Genomic DNA, 20,640 nt, shown 5'->3' on the forward strand with positions numbered 1-20,640 from the left:
CACCACTTCATTCAGGTTCCTGCCACCCTGTGAAAGGCCTCCTCGGAGCCCCTGTGGGTCAATAACGGTCCTGCAAAATGTCCACATCTCAACCCCCATAATCTATGAATATTCGACCTTACACAGTAAAGTGGACTTTGCAGATGCGATGAGGGTTAAGGACTTCGAGATGGGGAGCTTACTCTGGGTTAGCTGGGTGGGCCTAGTTTTTCACAAGGGTCCTCGTGAAAGTGGAAGGAGGAGGCAGGAGATGATGGTCAGTGGATGATGTGATACGGAAAACTGACAGAGGAAAGCGGGTGACCTTTGGAAGCCAAACAAGGCGAGGAAATGGGTTGTCCCACGGCCTCCAGAAAGAAACGCGGCCCAACCTGCATCTGATCTTAGCCCGGTGAGTTGCACACAGGACTTGTGACCCCCAGAACTGTAAGATAATACATGCGCATTGTGTTAAGCCATGAAATTTGTGGTAATTTGGTTTAGCAGCACGAGGGAATCAATATATCCCTGTTCCTTGATTTATACTTCTTCGGCACCTTCATCATTGCCTGATAAATTATGCCTCTACTTATGAACTGTCTCTTTTCCCCTGTGGAATGTCAACTTTGGGAGGGTAGGGTTTTTGTTTTTTTTTTTTTTTACTTGATGCAGCACTCCCAGTTAGAGTTGCCAGATTTAGCAAATAAAAATACAGAGAAAAAAAAATACAGAGCATCCAGTTAAGTTGGAGTTCAGACCAACGACAGACAATTTTTTTTGGCATAAAGGTATCCCAAATATTGCAAAATTCAGATGAGGGTCTCAATAAGCATCTGTCGAATGAATGAAATGCATACAAGAATGAATTAACATTAATTTCTAGCTTAAGAATACTTTTGGTTTCCAGAATGCCTCCTGGGTAAAGTGTAAATAATAGCAAATAATCAAAGCAAAGTATGTTATGGCCCTGCCTACACACCTGGTGCTGCTCTGAGTACATTGCAGTTGTTGCCTTGCTGGGTTCTTGCAATGACCCGATGAGGTCATTAGCTCATTTTCCAGGAAACTGAGGCCCAGGAGGTTTTGCAGCTTGCTCAGAGTCCCATGACCATTGAGTGGCACAGCCAGGCTACTCAAAGCCCTTGAAGAACCTGGCTCGCAGAACATTCTAGTTTTATTTCCTGACACACTTCCCCACACACAGTAGATCCTCTCTAACAGCCCGTGATACCTTTGCAAGTGGTACCTGCCTCCATTCTGGGGCTCCAGAACTCCTCCTTGTGCTCCGAAGCCCTGTCCTAATTTCCCCTCATCGTGAAGGGAGTGATGATCAGACATGATGCTCCTGGGAGGCCTCGGCCCCTCTCTCTTCACTATTCCTGTGGCCCCTCGTCTGAAGGCATCATAAAGACTTACCATCATGCCCTTTTCTCCCCCAGACTGTGATGTCCCTGAGGTCAGAGACAGATCACTTTCAGCTCCGGCTGTGAGGCTTGGAGCCTGGCTCTAGGGAGGTATCTAGAAGCATTTGAGAATGAATGGATGCATGGATACACGGATGCATGGATGGGTGGTTGGATGAATGGGTGGATGGATAGATAAATGGATGGATGAATGAGTGAATGAGTGAGTGAGGGAATGAATGGATGGATGAGTGAATGAATGAATATCCATCTTTTTCACACTGGGCCTCAGTTTTAAAGTCTATGAAAGGACAAGAGCAATTTTTAATCCCCCTGCCCCATCTCTTAAAAACACATTTTTTTTATTATAAGAATAATACACATTCATTAAAGAAAAATTGGAAAATAATACAATTATGAAGAAGAAAATTAAAACCACCCATAATCCTGCCACCCAGAACAATTGTTAACATTTTGGTTTTTGGTCCTCTGGTACTCCTACTGTATGTACAGATTTAATTTTTTCTCACCTCCCCCCACCTCCTTCTTTTCTTTTCTAACATTGGAAACACATAATACATGCTGCTTTCAACCTGCTTTTGAAGCGCACCAACACATTGTGTGCGTTTCCTGCCCCGCTTGTTGAATCCTCTCCCCATCGGCAGGGCATGTGTCTGTGCTGTCCGGCATGGGGTGGCACGAGAGGTAGGGGGAGTGTGAAGACACCCCCACTCCCCCAGCTGGACCACCGTAGTGTTCCCTCCTGGCCAGCCTTCTCGGGTGTTTCTGCATTTGTTATGAAGACACTGCTGGGAACACCCCGGTATCCACTGCCTAGCCCCATCCTAGCTTCCTCCCTTAGGACCAGTTCTGAGCCAGTCTGTTCCACTGGGCTGAAATACCCATCTATTCAGCCATTTGTCTACATTATGGTCTAAGGCTTATGGTTTCCATCCCAGATAATCAGTTCCAACCAGAATAGCCTCACAGATGACCACGATCTGAGGGTGCTTGTGACCTCGGGCGTGTGTAGACCTCATGCTTGTTAATAATTCGCTACCTGAGCTCACCTTGTACCAGGCCTGTGCATCTCAGTGTGTCCTCACAATCACTCTCGAGGGCAGAGGATGGCTGTGTCTCCTCTTACAGATGAGGATCCTGAGGGTCTGAGAGCTAAGTGGCTTGGCTGAGGTCACAGAGCAGGGAAACAGGGCACCTGGGATCCGCTTGAGGTGAGCCTGACTGCCCCACCCGCCAGGAGCCACACTCATGTAGACTGCAGATTCTGCTCCAGGGAACTGTGGGCTTTGTAATCTGGGGATGTGAAGACCCTGCACCACTATTTCTGCTGCTTGCTCCCCGAGGGTGGCACAGTCCAGCATCACTGGGAAGCAAGCTGTGGCCTAAAAGCTGGTGGCCAGATCCTGTCCTATGTCCTGACTCCACTGTGCCTGGTCTCACTCCATCTGTAAAATGGGCGAGCAGAGACTCATATGACAGCCCCCTGGGCTTGAGGCTGCTTCAGCAGAGTGATGGTGATGCTCAGTGCTGAGTCAAAGGGAGAAAGAACTGGTCAGATGGGCCACCTCACCAGACAGCCAAGCCTAGTCTTGGGGATGGGGGGTGGTGTTGGAGTGAGCAGGTCTGAGTACTAGGCTGGGCTAGGGGGACCTGACAGGCCCAGATGGAGCCTGCCCCCCTAACCCCCCCAGCCCTGGCAGATGGGAGGCTATTTTTTAACTGACCCCACAGGAAGAACAGGCCAGAAATGAGTTCAGGGGGTTAACCCAGGTCCCTAGGGCCCCTTCCTATTTGCATCCTCTTTCCCCTACCACCCAGGGAGCTGTGTGGACTTCACCTGGAGCTCCCTGAAACCTTCCAGAGCTCCCAGAAGATCAGAGTGCTGGAGCTGTAAGATCCCCACATGGCCCTAGTGAGATGCGTGGGAAACTGAAATGCCCAGAGCCAGCCCTCCTTGTTGCTACCTCTGCTGTGTGCTTCCACAGAGCTGGGCCACCTCCTCCACTGCCACCTTCCTGGGGACCCTGGGCAGCACCTCTCTCTCTCAGCTTCAGTTTCCCCACCTGTCAATTAATGGGTCCCCTGTTGGCATCTCTGAGGCCTCTCCTAGGCGGGAAACCTTGTTCCGGGCCAGAGCCTGTACCCTGTCCCATCGGTCCCAGGTTCCGTGAGGCCTCATCCCTCAAGCACCAGCCCAGGGGACTGGGGCCATTGGCAGGTGTCTGGGGACTCCCAGGAAGAGGAGGGACTTCCTGGCCAGAGAAGCAAGACCAGTCTGGGTAGGGGTGAAGCAGCTTCCCCCTGCGGCCTCCCTCAGACCACATTACCAGGTGTCCCTTGGTCCCCATGGGCAAGGGTTCCTGAAAAGTCGGGGTGTCTGTTGTAGTGGGTGTGGCCCCTCTTGTATGTCTGCCTGTGTGAGCATGTGCATGTTCCTGTGTGCACAGTGGGGGTAAGCGAGGGTGGGGTGGGGGTCGGGCACACAGGCGTGGGTGCCTAAGGTGGAGGCGGGGCTTTGCTGAGCTGTGACAGGGGCCCCACCACACCCACGCGTCCGACCAGGAACCCATACCAGTGCTGGTCTGACCTGAAGGCTGAATGCCTGTGGGGGAGGGGGAGGGGCCCAGGGCAGGGCTGCATGCCCTGGAGGGCACAGGGCCCAAATGCTCTTAGGGCCTCTGTAGGCTGGGACCCCAGGGAATATTTGCCAGAAGCTGACTCTGACTTGCCTCCATTCATTTATTGTCTTTAAAACAGTGCTGTTCACACACAGCATTGATTGGATCCCTCATACAACACACCTCTACCCCCGTGATACAGCTGGTTTGACCCTTGAACAATGGTGAGGGGTGGGGGTGTTGACCCCTGTGCAGTACATAAAAATCTACGTATAAATTTTGACTCCCCCAAAATTCAGTTACTATCGACCGGAAGCCTTACTGATAGCATAAACTGTCAACTAACTTTTTATATGTCACGTGTATTCTATACGATAAAATAAGCTGGAGGAAAGAAAATGTTATCCAGAAAATCATAAGGAAGAGATAATATTTTTACAGTGCTGTATTGTGTCTATGGGAGAAAAAAATCCATATATAGGTGGATCGTCGAAGTTCCAACCTATGTTGTTCAAGGGCCAGCTATGACATGGCCACCCTGGAAACAATTAGGAAATATAGAAAAATACTCAAAAAATGTTGAAGCCTGAAATCTGAGAGCCAGAGGGAATACTTTGAGCATCTTTGAGGAGGTAGAGGTCTGCAGGCTTCTTAATAGAGTATTAATTCTCACACGCTGAGCGTTTCACATGGGCTGCAAGCAGAGCTGAGCACTTGAGATACTGTCTTAGTAAATTCTCTGTCCTGTCATTCTCCCCATTGAGCAGATGAAGAAACTGAGCAAGAGGGAGAGTAACTAGCCATAGGGTAGGGGAGTGAGCGGCGGAGCAAAGATGCCAGATCTGGCTGATTGGAAAGTGCAGGTCCTCTTAGGGTCCATGGTTCGGCTCCCTGAGCAGACTGTGTTTGCTCATTCATTCCTTCAGCTCTATTTCCTGAGCCCATCCTATGAGTTAGATCTAGGCCTAGCATGGGGGGCTCGTGGTGAACAAGACAGACAACGCCCTAATCTGAACCTCCTAAATGGTCCCAAACCGAGCCCCAACCATGATCAGAGCTTGATCACAAGTTCAGGTGGTCACTGACTAAGCCAGAGTCCTGCCTCCCCCAAGTCAGTAGGGGCCCTATGAGCTTTTATCAGCCACCATGTGTCTAAATGCCCAGGTGAGGTGCCTGTCTGACCAGCCCACTGTCCACTATTCTGGGCCAAGGGCTCGGGCTCGAGTGTCTCCTGGGGCCTCGGGCTGAGTATTGTCCTGGGGCCTGACCCAACCAGGGAGGGCATAGAAGCCCAGGTCTCCTCTTACACTTGGTTAGGAGGCAAGTCTCTGCTCAGGCAATGGGGCCACCCTGGGAGTCTGAGCTGGTGTGTACCTCTGAGCAGCCCCACGCGGCGTTTCCCAACTCAGGTCAGCCACTGGAGGGGCTTGCGTGTCCCCAGGCCCTTGAACTGGGTCTTCTCTTCCTGATAAAGCCCAGGACGCCCCAGGAGACACTATCATTCCTCCTCTCCCGTGGACAAAAAGCAACGTGGTAGGTCTAGTCTGGGCTCCCTTGCCACGTGTGCTCTATTTTTGGGGGCCCCACATGTCCCCCCAATCCTCAGGCAGGGCCAGCTACCTATTCTATGGCATTCAGTGGAAAATGAAAATATAGGGCCCCTGTTGAAAAAGCAGAAAAAAAAAAAAAACCTTTTGGCTTTCTTCCATGATGTCTCTGACTTGTCATGATGTCTGTATTTTCTATTTATTGTTGCAGTCCCTTGGACATGGGGACCCTCACAGACATCGGGTCCCCCCAAACCTTGATGTATGTATGGGTCATGTGCACCTGCCCTCCCCATACCCACATCACTGCCCACAGGGTGGGCAGCACTGAGCCTAGGTGCCAAGTCCCCACACGCACCTCTGTCTCATCCAACTTCACTTACAAAGCACAAATCCAAAGATAAAATTATTAAGAACTTCAAGATGGCAGCTGCAGAGCATTAACCCAAGTGTGGGGTCCCCTTCTGATCTTGGAGCCCTATGTCCCCGTCTTGGGTTGCAGCCTGAGAAGCTGGCCCTGCTTGCGGGAGGGACCCAGCTCAGACATGAGGGTTAGCCACTCACCAGCAACAAAGCCCCTGCCTGCAGGGGTGCAGAGGAAGTGTGGGGTGTGTAGTACATCACATGTATTCAGGAACTGCCTTTTCTGCCCCAGGCTGTGCCTGTGGAAGGGCTGGGCAGAGCCTGGGTTTGAACCTGAGCTATACCGCTTCTAAGATACGTGAATTTAGACAAGTGCCTTCACTTCTCTAGGCCTCGCGGTCCTCCTCCACAAAACACAGACGAACACTCTGAGTCCATAGCGTTGTGAACGTTTGCAGGGACGTATGTAAAGTGTCGAGCCCTGTTCTGGCACAGTCAATTTCAGAGGTGACTCAGGGCAGAGGAATGTACCACCAGGCAAGCGTGGGGGTCTGTAAACAGGGGAAGAGGCCTGTCTGTGTGCCTGTGCCCCCACCCCACCCCGCATGGGGCACCTGAGAGGGGAATTCCAGGGGACTTCTGCAAGATGCCCAGGCCAGTAGGCTTGGACATGATGCTGGATCAAGTGATGCTGCACTGGGTGGGAGGGACCCCTAGGAGGGCTAGGGGCCCAGGGAGAGGAACCCAGAGGGAGAGGCCCCCACCAAAGTGCTCGTAATGCCATTATGGGAAGGATAACCCAAGGCCCCGGCCAGATGAGAAAGAAGCCGTTTGCTTGGGCCATGTGTGGACTGGGCTAGCCACGTGACTTGGGCCTGGCTTGTTGGAGTGCTTTCCAAGCTCAGCTTCGGCCATCTGTGGGGAGCCAGAGTCCAGGCTCCCTCTGGGCCTCAGTTCCCCATCTATGCACTGGTGGGAGCCAGGGCCACCGTACATCAAGTGCTTTCTGAGTGGACTCCGCAACTGTGCTTTACGAACCTCCCCTCTTTGGTCCTCGCGTGACAACTGGCCCATTTCTCAGATGAGAAAACTGAAGCCCAGTTTTGACTCACCCAGCAAGAATGTGGCAGAGCTGGTTCTGATCAGCGGGGCTTGTGGAAGTGCCACCAGCCCTTCCCAGGAAGGGGACCAATGGAAACAAAGGAATGTTCCTCGATGGAGGAAACCTTGGTGAGCTCATAGCTATGGTGCTGTGGTGAGGTGCACTGGCTCTAGATGCCTGCGGGTGGAACCCCAGCTGGGTGAATCTGGGCAGGTGGTTTAACCTCTCTGGCCTTCAGTTTCTTCATCTATAAAGCTGACTTAATTATAGCATTTATCTCATAGGGTTGTGAGGATTTAATGAACAGAGATATGTAAAGCATGTCGTGCCCGGCATCAGGAAGAGCTGTGTGTAAGTGCTTGCTGCTAATATTCTAACTATTTAGGAGTTGAGAATTGTTATAATTCCATCTTCTAGACAATTATGCATTTATTAATTCCAATTTTGTACTTTTCTTTTTTGCATTGAGGACCCAGCTAATTTCTCTTTCAAGTCTTAAACAATTTCCTCTGTCCTTGAAAAAATAATCCCTGCCCCCCCCCCAGCCCGTGGGGCCTGTAGCCAGGGTAGATGCAAAATCTCCCTTGGAGCAGTTTACCCCAAAGTGGGCTCCTCAGCACACCAGACTGAGGAGGAGCCTGTGTTCATTAGCATATTAAAGGCTCTGAAAAGTCCTGCAAAATCCTCTGTTGAACATTGTTTGATACAGCCCAGTCTTGTTTGGTCACAGAGCCCCTTTATTTCTGCTCAACACCTGACAACATCTGCTGAACACACGGTGGGAGATGCCCCCCTCATTTCCTGGTTTCTAGGAAATGGCAGGCAGAGCCGAGCGAGAACTGTGAGTAATGCCCCTCACAGAGACGCGTGGTTACAGCCCTGCAGAAATCATCTGCACTAAAGCTCTTCCCTGATCCGCTGGTCCCCTGTGCCCTCACCTTCACTGCCCGATTCAGTCCCCACAGCAGCCAGGGGAGGTCAGAAGCATCAATATCCCCATCTTACAGACGAGGAAATTGAGGCTCAGGGAGGTTAAGTGGCCAGTAAGTGGCGGATCCCGGAGATAAGCCCACAGCTTCTGATTCTAAACCCCACGTTCTTTTTCTGAACATTGATAGGAAAAGTAAAAATAGATCTCATTCTGCCAGAATCAATCTTCCCCAGTGATTTGCTTTTAAAAATCTAAAGTGTTTCCCCCCCCCATACATTGAATGTATTACAAACTTAAAAATCTTTAGTAGCTTTTTTCTGATGACAAAAGCAATCCATGCTAGCGGAGTATAAGATTGTTCAAACATGTTGGGAAAAGAAAAAGTCCATAATCTGATTCCAAGAGATAAGCTGGGTTAGCAGTCGGGCATCCGCTCCTCTACATCTGCGTGGTCCAACAGGGTAGCTGCGGTCCCCACGGGGCTATTTAAACTAAAATGATTAAAGCGAAATAAGATTAAAAATTCAGTCCCTCAGTTGTGCTACTTGTGAACTAGGCGAGCACATTTTCAGTACGGCCTGTGCAGGCATTCATGCCGCAATGAGCGGCACACACATAGAACATTTCCAACATCAGAGAAAGTTCTGTTGGACAGAGCTACTCTAGACTCTTCCTAGACAGAGCCTGATGTACACGCATACTGATTATTAACATTCCTGATGAGGTTCCTGGATGTGTGGCATGGGTTTGCATGGCCTCAACCCATGGAGGGAAGAGAGACTCCAGAGGCAAAAACCAGACACAGGGAAAAATAGTCTGGAAGGAAGTAGACCAAATGAGAGTGGTTTTCTTTGGGTGTTGAGATTATAGTGTTTTTGTTTTTTTTTTTAATTTCCTAGGAGATATACAACATAAGAGGCAGGTGGGGTGGGGATGTTGATGAATTCATGTTTTCCCTAATGCTCTTGCTGCTTTTAAAATCTTTAAGGTATGGGGGCACCGGGGTGGCTCAGTGGTTGAGTGTCTGCCTTTGGCTCAGGTCGTGATCCTGGGGTCCTGGGATCGAGTCCCACATCAGGCTCCCCTCAGGGAGCCTGCTTCTCCCTCTGCCTGTGTCTCTGCCTCTCTTTCTGTGTCTCTTATGACAAATATAATCTTTAAAAAAAAATCTTTAAGGTATGATCTTACCCTAGGCTTAATTTATTATTGTTATTTCTGATAGTAGACTCATGAAGAGTGGAAGGCTGCACAAGTCCAAGGAATAAAAGACATAAGAAGAAAAGGCAGACAGAGGTTTATTCTTAGGCCCAGGGCCCTCCCAGCCTAGGACTGTTGTAGGCGGGACTGGCTTCTTGGGCCCATAAGCCATGCAGTCGCTCATCGAGCCTTGCTTAGGAGAACCCCACGCTGGGTTTAATGTTCTGTGATTGCCATCCTGAAATCCCTAATGAATTTTGCAAGGGGTCCTGCGTTTTCCTTTTGGGCCCGTGCCCTGCAAATTGTGTCGCCAGCATGAGTGCTGGGATTCTCCCCCAGATGGGTTGCATTTTGACTGCTCTGAACCATGGCCCTTGTCCTCATCAGACCACAGACATGCCCACCCATGGAGCACTCACGTTACGTGCCTGAGAACAAGCATGATTTGGTCTCTCAGATGTGTGTCTAGAGAGTGACAAAAATAGGGCTTATGAGTGGGTGCGGGAGGGCCCCTGTGGTCTCTGTTCACACACGTACATGGGCTCAAGGAGCACGTCTACACTGGCCTATTTCAGAGGCGGCCCAGTGCATCATGGGATGTCCTATCCCACATCACTGCCTAGCTTGGATCCTGCCTAAACTCCTTGCACGCCAAATGCCATACCCGACCTTTGGGCCCAGTCTACACCTCCCCTCTAGTCTCTTGTCCTACAACCTCTCCTCAAGACCCTAAGCACTCCCATCTCTAAGAAACCCTTTCTATGTGGTCCTTCTTCCATCCCTTAGCCTATACCATTAAGTCTGTCTGGACCACCAATGTTCCTTCCTTCTCAGACCTGCTCATCTCAGACTCCACCCATACTGCGAAGTATTCTAGAAGTATTTGAGAAGGACCTAGAGGTGCATTGGCTGCATAGAAGAGGATATGAATCACTGCCTGGGGTGTCAAGGAGGGCTCCATAGAGATGGTGAGTCCTTGCCTTGAGGAAGAATAGATGCCTGCCAGGTAGAAGGAAGAGCTTTGTTGGGCTGGCTTTGACGTCAGACGGAATCTACATGCATTTGAGCTTCACCAGCTACCAGCTACAGGTCCTTGGGTGAGTCCTGTCCCTTTCCTGGGCCTAGTTTTCCCATTTATAATAACAACCCCTACCACATGGATTATTGTAGAGATGAAGTGAAATGAGACACTCTTGCAAAGGAACCACCACAGTGCCTGGCACACAGTAAGTCATCAACAGATGTGGCTCCCATATCCCTTCCTCATTGCCTTCTCCTCCTAAATACTACTTTCAGCAGGCCATCGCTGAGTCTGTTCATTTACTCATTTTTGCAACAGAGGTGGGGATAGCTTTGATGAAGATTTAATGGTGTCATGGGACCATTTACGGAAATCCTAGGCTGACATTGATAGGAAGGGCATAGGCCAGAGGGGTGCTGGCCTATCTCACTGGGGCATTTTGCAGAGGCGAACTCTTTGCCCTCATCACTGGGACATTGGGTCCAGGAGGATAGGTATCTTTGCCTCTTTTTTTTTTTTTTTTTTTTTGGTATCTTTGCCTCTTATTGGCTCCTATATCCTCAGTTCCTAGAACAATATGTGGCATGCATGCAATCGATACTCAGTAAATGTCCATTGGGAGATCAACACCACCGACTGGTCCACATCCCATCCCAAGTCCTGGGCATTCCGGGAAAACTGCAGATTGGGACCACAACAAAGGCCACAAGCATTTCCTGAGCACCTGCTGTATGCACAGCTCTGCTCAGCCCAGGGCAGACCCTTCCTCTATACCCTATAGAGGTAGGACCCTGGAGTAAGATGACAGACACTGTGATTTTAGAGAGGAAGAGAGAAGGGGGGTGGCCAGTGAGGCCTTGGCTAGCAGGAGGCCCAGGTCAGTGTTTAAAGGTTTAGAAAACACGCAATCACCAAATGATTAGTGACAAAGGCTCCCTGCCATAATTGTGCCATGTAGCATTAACTATGACATTTTAGTGGTTTACTTCCAGTCTTTTTTTCTAAAAGCTGCCTGGTTCTCAGAGGTGGCTTCCTTTCCTCTTTGGAAGGAATTTGGCTGCTCTATAGGAGGAACCAGGCTCTCCCCGGGGCCCCCTACTGCCCCTAACGTGGGGCTCCTCTCTTGAACTTTCCTGGACCTGACACAGCTTCCTAAGATATGAGGGTGTGCAGAACCATGGGAAGGGCTTTGAAGGCCTCCCCTCCATGGGCAGGGACAGGACTCAGGTCCACTGAGGGAAATCCTCAGGGTGGCGGGACCTTCTTGGGGCTGTGGGATACTGGTGCTGAGCCACAGAGCACCCAAGCAAGTTGAGTTTCAGGCCACCAAAATGGACCTTTCTTCTCCCCACCACCTAACATTTCACCCTGTTTTCCATTTGCGTTCCCTTAATACTCTCCACTTGCTCTGCACCTGCCACCTCTCTCCTCTAAAGCAAAAGTGAGTACCTGGCTGGCTCAGGCAGTGGAGCATAACACTCTTGATGTCTGGGTTGTGAGTTCGAGCCCCACATTGGGTGCAGAGACTTTCTAAATAAATAAAAACATAAAAAATAAAGTACAATAAACAAAGGTGAGCAGACCAGGTGGACTCACTGCTGCTAAAGTATGGTGACTATAGGGACCCAGATGGGCACCCCGGCTGAGTGCTCAAGGTGGAATTTTAGTCACCAGGTCACACAGTGAAGGATGTTTTGAGGGGGGCCGACTTTGGTCACCCTGCAAATTGTAAGTTATGGGCATCCACCCTTTCCGCCCACACGTAAGTCTGAACCTTTTGCCAAAAACACTTCCCAGACGCAAAAGAAAACCCCAAAGAGGAACCTAAAACTTCACGCTGGGGTGCGATTGGACGGGAGTGCTCAGGCTCCCACCAAGCAAGCGTTTCAAAGAATGAGCCAGACGGCAAAGGGGGAAGTGAGGAGGCCCCTTGGAAACCTCCCAGGCTGGTCAGTCCTGGTTCATTCAATCACTTGCCCATTCATCCTCCCTTTCCTCCACCCATTTAGCAAGAAACGCTGGGTGGTCCTTCTCCGCAAGTGGGGGGTGAGTGAGGGTGGAGCAGGGTACTCCCAAGGCCTGGAGGGGACAGGGGAAGGACCCAGAGAGGCACCCCAGGGGGGCAGCCAGGAAGCTGAGCCTTGAGAGGAGACAAGCAGCTGTCTCACTTTCCCTATTCTGCTTAGAGTCAGACAGGCTCTCGCCCAGGATGGATAGGGGTGGGGAGTGGGGATTGAAGAGCAATAATTTCTAGCATTTATGGACGGCTTGATTCTGCACCAGACCCTGCGTTAAGCACGTAACATATGTTCTCATTGAATCCACCCAGCAAACTTTGAATTGGCTACTGCTTGCTCTCCCCATTTTAAAGATGAGGAAACTGAGCTTAGAGGGGTGAAGCACTTCGTCTAAGGCCACACAGCGAGGAAGTGGCAGTGCCTGGCTGCGGCCTGGGCTGGTCACCACATGTCATGTTGCCCTGTCCTGAAAGAACGTCCCCTTCCCACCACCTTCCCAGAGAGCCCTTGACAAGGGGCCTCATAGTCCTCTCCTCCTCCTTACCCCTCTCTAGCACTGAGAAAACCAGACGTCAGAACATCTACCTTGGAGGCGCAGCGAGTGGCCAAGCCCAGCCGGAGACAGACTCTAAGTGAGCCCTGCTGCCCACCAGCCGCACGCAGGGCTCCAGGGCCCGTCCCATTCACTCTGTGGAAGCCCCCCTGGAGGGCAGTGCTCCCAGCCCCAGCCCACAGAGGAGGAACCTGGGCTCAGAGAGGTGCGTTAACATGTTCCTTACAGAACAGCTCACACCTGGTCAGTCGGACTCCTCAGCTACGTGCCAGGCGGAAGGTTTGTCACTGGGTGGACAAGAAAACTTGGCTTCTTGCTGCTGAATCCGACCTTCCACAAGACCAGACGCCCCTTTGGACCTCAGTTCCCCCATCTATAAAATGAGGACGTGGCACTCTCTGTCTGTCAGCTCCAAAATCTGCCTGCATTGGCTCCTGTTTCTGGCTCTTGTGACTTCTCCGGGTACCACCGGAGCTCGCTCCCACCCCGGGCCCCCTATACCCAGCGTCCTCCCTGGCACAGGGTGGGCTGGGGGCTGCTCTGGGGCGGTGCTCAAGGCCAATGTCAGAGGGCCTGAGTTCTGCTGGGAGCTAAAGCTATCCCTCCCTCCCTCCCTCTTGCCTTCCCCTTACTTCCACCAAGGAGGGCAGGATGCTGGGCACCAAGGCTGACCCCGGGGCTGAAAGCTTGGAGGAGGCCAGGGCTCCTTGGTGGTTGCAGGTGGTCCCAGGCGAGACTCCTGGGAGAAGGGGTGTTTGAGCTCAGTTTCAAAGATGGGGTGAGACTCCCCAGTACCCGGGGGCGGGGCACACTCTGAAAGGTAGATTGAGAAGAGGGCCTGCAGACGAGGCATCTCCGGGAGATGGAGACGGGCATAGGGACTCATGTATCAGCTGCCTGCCCTGCTCCAGCCCCCAGGCAAACTCTGAGCCCAGGCCTCAGTTTCCCCACCTATTGAGTAGTCTGAGCTGGCTCAGGGGCCAGGTTGGGATCAGAGTTTGCTGCTCTCTTCTACCTCTCAGAGCCTTCTGGAAGGTCAGGTTTTCAGGGCCTGTTGTCCAGGGGCATCCTTCCCCCTGCTCCCCTCCTCTCCATACACTCCCCCCACTCCCTCAGGTAACCAAGCAAGCCTCAGCTTTGATGCGGCCACTTCAAGCCTCAAGGCCCAGGCGTCAATGGGCCCTCTATGTGACCGGTGGGGCCGCTGGGGGCCGCCCGCTGCCGTAGTGGGCGTGGGTAAGGCCTGGACACACAGTCCCACTGTGTGGGGCCGGCTCATGCCAGCCCAGACCCTGAGGCCGGTGGGGGGCTCCCAGGAATGTCTCCCTGGTGGGCACTTTGGACAGCCAGGGTGGTCTGGGGAGATGGGTGTGTGCAGGGCGGCCTCAGGAGCCACCGTCAAAGGGGCCTAGCAGACGTGGCGCCAGGTAAGCACCCTAGTGGGCGCGGGATGGCTGGCGGTCCGTCTGGTTACCCTGTTCATCTCCCAGGGTTGGGGGGGGCAGTGGGGGAGGCTGCCATGGGCACAGCACTCAGGGTGACCAACTGTCCTGCGGTGCCTGGGGTTTGGGGCTTTCAGTGCAAAAACCAGGAGAATCCCCTGTTGTTGGCTCCTGCCCAGAGCTTAGGAAAGGACGGCGACTGACCTCCCTGGTCTGGGCAGCTTCCTCCCTGTCCGGTGACCTCTGAGTCAGACCATCCGGGCTAGGTCTGCCCGGCGCCATTTTGTCCGCCCCTTGCCTCCACACGGGCCTGCCTCCTGCCCGAGAGGCCATTTTCCGTTTCTCCCAGGCGTCTTCAGGGGAGAAGCTACCCTCCGACTACCCAACCATTGCTAAGATAATCATGGCCAGACTGGAGGCCTGACAGACTGGAGGCCCAACAGACAGGTTGTCCGTCCACTTCAGCACTTCCGCTCGCTCTGGCCATTGGGTGGGTGGGTGGGTGGGGGTGCCCAGGGTCATCTCATTCCTGTCTCCACCTTTGGCCCAGGCTGTTCTCTCTCCTGGGATGTCTTCTCCCCCTTTGTTGTTTCTTCACCCAGCAAGACCCAGCCTGAGTGCCACTTCTCCGGGAGAATTGTGCTTCCTTTCCCCGGGGGTGGGCTAGACCCCTCGTCCCCCCCCCCTTAAAACATTGATCACACCCCAGTACAATTTACAGTTTACTTATCTCTTTCCACACCTTGACCTTGAGCTCTTCAAGGGCCGAGAGCCTGACCCAGTCTCTCTCTTGTATCCAAGATCCCAGCCAAGACCAGGCTCGTGGAACTTCTAAGAATGAGGACATTTATGGGGCGTGGACTCTGTGCCGGGCTCCCTGCTCATTTCATTCTCTCCAGAGCCCCGTGAGTTTGGTGGAATCATCATCCCCGCTTTACTGATGAGAAAACGGGCACAGAGAAGCGAAGGGACTTGCCTGAGGCTACAGAGGGCCAACTTCGGATTCCAGAGCCCCAGCTTGAATCTCCACCTCTACTCCTTGATAAGCCTTTGTGGAATTACCGGTGAATGCAAACCTTTGCCTCCCCAGGGTCTCCTAAATCCCGCATGTTACAGTTCAGGCCCATTTCCTCGGTCTCTTCCCCAGAAGGGAACGCTTCCTCAGTGTCCCCAAGGGGAGTGCTTTTGCCTGCGTGGGTAGGTCAAGGGATGTGCTGCGAGGGGGGTGCCCCAGAGAAGGGCCTCACAGGCAGTTTAGGACAAGGGTGCTGGCCTTCCATGGAGCTACGGATGGGCCCTTGGGCGTCCTCAAGGCCGTTGCCTGTGTTCGCCAGATGGGGAGACCGAGGCCCAAAGAGAGGAAGAGCCTTGCCCATGGTCGTGCCGTATGTCTGAGTCAGAGCCATGAGGCCTCAGAGTCTCCATTTGTCAAAGAGAGGAATAAATACCTTTTGTCCGGGGGCTAGTCCCAGCAGAGGAGGAGGGATGGAGGAGGAGGGATGGAGGAGGAGGAGGAGGAGGAGGAAGAAGAATGGAGAATTGCTGGGGGGCCGGGGGGGCCCCTTTTGTCCTCTTTCCTCCTCACCCTCTACTTCACGGTGGGAATGGAATGGCTCTCCACCCTCTGCCCAGACCTCTTCTCCAGAGTGAACTGAGGTGCGTTTTGGATTTGGGAATCCCTGTGCTTGAAAGCTCCAGGGGTGGGGGTGGCGACATCCTGAGCCCCCCTGCAGAGGGACTGGGGCAGTCGGCCTGGAGTTCCCGCTTGCACTGAATTCAGGACATCTGTGGCCTGGGGTGGGAACACATGACATTGTTCCCACAAGTCGCAGGTGTTCTTCGGTGTCGTTAGGGCTGTCACAGAGTATCTGGAAAAGCCATTTACGCTCCTCACCACTGTGTGGTGGCCGATACCGAGCACCCAAGGTCTCTGCGCTCCCTATGTCACGACAGAGGCACGTGGCCACAACCTCACCACTTGCTTTTTTTTAATAGTTGGATTCCCTCATTGCCATAGATTTGGTTGCCTGCATCATCCTCTGGATTTGGGTTTATGCATCTGAATGTGATTCTGAAAAGAAGTCTAGGGGCTTCCTGAGGCTCTAGAAAGATCTGTGGTTCAGAACAGGGTAAAGACCCTGTGTGGGGCAGTGGGGAGCCCAGTATTTTATCCAACCCAGAGGCTGGACCTCTTTGGGGATAGAATCGGCAGCTGCGGCCTGCAAATCTCGGCGGACAGGTTTGGGAGACAGATCCCCCAAAGCAAGTATGCTGCGAGCAGACACGGCAGACAGAGCGGGGCTGGAGAGAAGGGGTCAGTCAGACAGGGTGTGGACAGACGCCTCAGACCCCGGACCTGGAGCCATCCCTGAGGACCCTGGCTCACAAAGCATATCTGTGTCCCTGTTGGCCTGGAATCAGCCTGCTGTGCCCAGGAGCCTCCTGGCCCTGGGCACACACTGAGCCCAAAGCCACCCGCTCTCCTCTCGCTCCCCCTGTTGCTCCCTCTGCCATCTCTCCGGCCCTGTGGCCTCAGGAACCCATCTTAGGTGGCAGCTCCTTAGGCCCGTCTCCCCAAATTCCTTTGTTTTAAACACTACATTTCCCCATCTTGCTCACGGAGGGAGAAATACAGATTACAAAGACCCAGCAAATGGTTTTTATAAACTCTTATTTTCTTGCCACAGACTGCCTTTAATTAGCTCCGGGGACTACAAAGGGAATAGAGTTATAATAGGAGCAGCTTGAAGGAAGGAGCCACGGCTGTCAGCTCCCAGACCCGAGGCTGCTGCCTGTCACCAGCCACAACCAGGTTTGGCGGGAGTGCATCCGCCTCGGGGACGGCAGCCCCCCTTCCTCCCCCACTCAGTTCCCATCTGCCCCCCGACAGCCTGCCTCAGCTTCCCTCCAGGGAGGAGGAAGACGCCCCACCTCAGAGAAGCCCTCGCAGAAACCTTTAAACAACAAGCGCCTAAACGTGCTCCGGTCCCTGCCCATAGCTGGCCGCCCAAGGACTGGCTCGGAGTCACTCAGTTGGTCAGCGGTGGGACGGGCCGATGGGCAGAAAGGCAGACAGTCGGACCAACTTCTGTGTCTCAGCTGCACACCTCAGCTGAGACAAGGCGACACCAGCCCCCTAACCCTTGGGTTTTAGATCCCATTCGGCCCCTCTATTCTGGAAGAGACCCTGTCTCCGTGTATAACGCAGAGGCACTGCCTTCATACACAGCCCATCCCCAGCCTCAGACAACTCGAATGTCACAGCCTGGGGGGCCTCCGTTTGGAGCACAGAGAGGTGACATTACTTGCCTAAGGCCGCTGGCAAGGTAGCCACTGACCTGGGACTCAAGCTCAGGGCCTCCTGACTCCCAATTTCAGGTGCCACAGCCCCGTCTGGACTCCTGCTGGGGAGCAGGGTGGATGCAGGGGTTGCGGGGGGGAAGGAAGGCAGCAGGGGGTTGTCTGAGGCCAGGGCACATCAGCCCTAAAAGCCAGGCAGAGGCAGGAAAGTTCTCCCCCTGGGTTCCAGCCTCCATCAGAGGTTCCAAGTGGGGGATCCTGGAACCCTATTCTTGTTGAGGGACGTAGCCCAAACCTCTGGGTCACTCTAGGCCATGAATAGAGGCAAAAAAAAGCCACGCAGAAACACTTTCTTACCCCCACCCAAAACCCGTGGCCAAGTCTGTAAACCTTCTGCAGGCCTGCTCCCCCCGCCCCCGATGCTTACCCAGTTTCAGAGCACCCCAGAGCTATGCAAGTTGTCGACAAAAGCCTGTAGCCACCTTCTCCTCCCTCTGCCTCCCTTAGCCCAGGATGACTTTGGAAAGTCTGGGAGAAGTCCTCAGAAAGATCTGCAGATCCATGGCTCTTGACAGAAGCTGGCCTGGCTCTGGGAGAACTGAGCATGTCCCAGAGCCCCCGTCTGCCTGAGCTCAGGTGGAGGGTCTGAGCTCTCCGGGTGGGCCAGGGGCTGGGGCTGCAGGGCCCGAGGGCCCCGTCAGTTAGGCAGGAAGCCTCAGGTCACAGGAAGACTCTCCATGTCCTCTCCACCCCAGGAGCCTTCCAGGTAAGCCTCTGAGGTCTTAGGGCATCCATTCCCCCCCACCACTTACTGTCTCCACCACCTGAGGGTAAAAGTCCCACAAAAGTCCACCCCAGGAGACCACGGAGGCCACCAACCCCTCTTCCCACCTCAAGCTTTCAGGAGTCAGCAGATTTAGGTAGGCAGGCCACGCACTTGAAGGCAGCCAGGGTGGTCGGTGGAGGGACGCGGTCCGGAGCCTGGCCACAGCTCCCCACCCAAAAGGATCAGCCCAGGGCCCTGGGCAGTCATTACTCACCGCGGATGAAGGTTGGCGAGTAGGTCGGGAAGGAATCGAAGATGCTGTTCGATGCCATGCCCCTCTCTGAGGAAGGCGAGAAATCAGACCTTCAGGGGGTTGGCTTGGGATTGACTTGGTTGGCTGTTGTTTTATTTTTTCCTAGCTACTTTTGAAAATAAAAGTGGGGGGTGGGTAGTGGTGTCGCTTTTTGTTTTTTTGTTTTGTCTCTTTTTTTTCCCCTATTGCTACGAAAAAGAAAAAAGGAAAGAACGCGAGAGTGTGTGTGTGTGAGCGAGAGAGAGAGAGAAAAAAAAAATCCCCAAGGAAAGTAAGTTTCTGTTTGTACCCAAGAATTTGGATTCCCAGTCCCACAGGAATGTCTAGCCACAAATTTTCAACAGAAGCGTATGCAGAGTGTATCATTAGATGGCGGGAAGGGGCCTTCAGCAGCCAGGGCGGAGGAGCTCGCAGGGCAGCGAGAGCAGAGCCAGGCCCAACATCAGCGCCACGGGGAATGAATGAATGAGCCTCACCCCCAACAGAGCCCGGGCTCCAGTGGGTGCGAGGGCGGCCCGGGGGTGGGGAGGACCAAGAGCCAACCAGCTCCCGCGCAGGGCCCTGAAGGCGGCTGAGGGCCTGGCCTTGTGGTTCTGTGGTTGAGGGACCAGGCCTTCACAGTGTCAACCCAACCTCAGCTCACAGGATGCAAGAAGGCAGCTCGCGGCCTTGGCCCATTGGCTGGGCTGTGGTCACCTGGGCGTGACGTCATGGCCTCTTAGAAGATTTTGTGGCTGCCTCTCTCTTTTTGGAAAAGAGAAAAAAGAGAGAGAGAGAGAAAGAAAGAGAAAGAGGGGGGGGGAAAAGTGGTGGCTTTTATTTGTGGGGCTGGCCTCAGCACGCGGCCCGGGAGCAGAACTGAGAGAGTTGGAGGGGGTGGCCGGGCGGTGGTTTGGATCCTGTAGGAGACTCATTTTTAATTAAGGCCAGTGTTGGCCTGGGCGGGCTGGGAGCCCCGAGGGCCCTGGCCAGACCCACCAGCGGGTGGTGGGGGCTCCCCTCCACGCCCCCCCCGCCCCCGGGCTGCGGCTGACACTCTGCCGTGGTCCACCACCGCTGCTGCCAGGGAGAAGCGTCCACATGTGTGGCACTTCAGGGGGATTTTATGGCAGCTGGGATCAAGTACAAAGGGAAACACATGGAGTGGCATCACCCGTGCTCACGCCCCAGTGCAGCCTGCCCACCGAGGCCTACCCCGTGAAGGCTGGCAGCCAGGCCGTCTGTGCCAAGGAGCCCTCTGCAGAGCTCGGGTTCTGAGCCCTGAGCTTGGCATTCAAGGCCCTTTGCTCATTTGGGCCACTTTCATCTTGTTGGGGTTTTTCGTTTTAGCTTAGTGGGCCTGGGCTTCCCTTGCCTTCACGGCTGTCCCCCCACCTCCCTGAACACCCCCCTGTCTTATCCTTTATCAAGGCACTTTTGGAATCCTTTGTGTCCCAGAGGGTTCAAGGCTCAGAGAGACTTCGAAGCAGAAAAGACATGGAAAGTGATTCAATCCTATACTCTGTCCCCAGAAGCCCAGGCAGGTCGGGGGCGGGGGAGGGTGGTGGTTTCACCGTTTCCCTTGTAAGCTCTACTCACCCATCTCATAGGTCAGACACTGAGGCCAGGATGTTGAAGTCAGCTCGTACAAGGCCACAGAGTATTGTGAGTGGGATTAGCACGCCAGCCTCTGATTGACCAGCCTGGCTTCAGCTGTAATACCACAGCACCCTGCAGTGCCCTTGAGCTCAGTCCGGAGACTTCAGGAAGCCCTCTGCTTCCTGGGCACTGCCCCGGCCTCTCTCAGGAGGCCTCAGCTTGGAGCCGGGCCCCAGGAACCATCCTCGCACACGCGGTGGTCTCTGTAGGCCAACGCGAAGCAGGGGGGGCATCCAGGAGGAGGAGGAGGGGCCTGTTTGAGGCCCCACAGAGACTTGTTCCCACCCACAGCCACACTGGTCACCAGGGAGCAGTACGGCCCTTGGAAACTCAGCTGCTTGTGCCTCCTTTGGAACCCTGTGAAGGTTCAGTCTTTTTGTTCCTCAATGGCGAGTGGGTGGTGGTAGTGGTGGTGGGTTGTAATTTGT

The 20,640-nt window shown here is 53.6% G+C and overlaps 1 protein-coding gene across 1 annotated transcript in view; it reads right to left on the reverse strand.

The window, feature by feature from the left end:
• Positions 1 to 18,610, reverse strand: part of RUNX3 (RUNX family transcription factor 3) — a 59,761-nt gene extending 41,151 nt beyond the window's left edge. The window contains exon 1 of the mRNA XM_055332809.1: positions 18,536 to 18,610. Within this exon, the coding sequence (XP_055188784.1) occupies positions 18,536 to 18,593 (58 nt within the window). The 5' untranslated portion in view covers positions 18,594 to 18,610. The remainder of the gene's footprint in view (positions 1 to 18,535) is intronic.
• Between the last annotated feature and the right edge of the window lie 2,030 nt (positions 18,611 to 20,640).

The sequence above is a fragment of the Nyctereutes procyonoides genome, unplaced genomic scaffold (assembly GCF_905146905.1).
Source record: "Nyctereutes procyonoides isolate TBG_1078 unplaced genomic scaffold, NYPRO_anot_genome, whole genome shotgun sequence".
Lineage (NCBI taxonomy): Eukaryota > Metazoa > Chordata > Mammalia > Carnivora > Canidae > Nyctereutes > Nyctereutes procyonoides.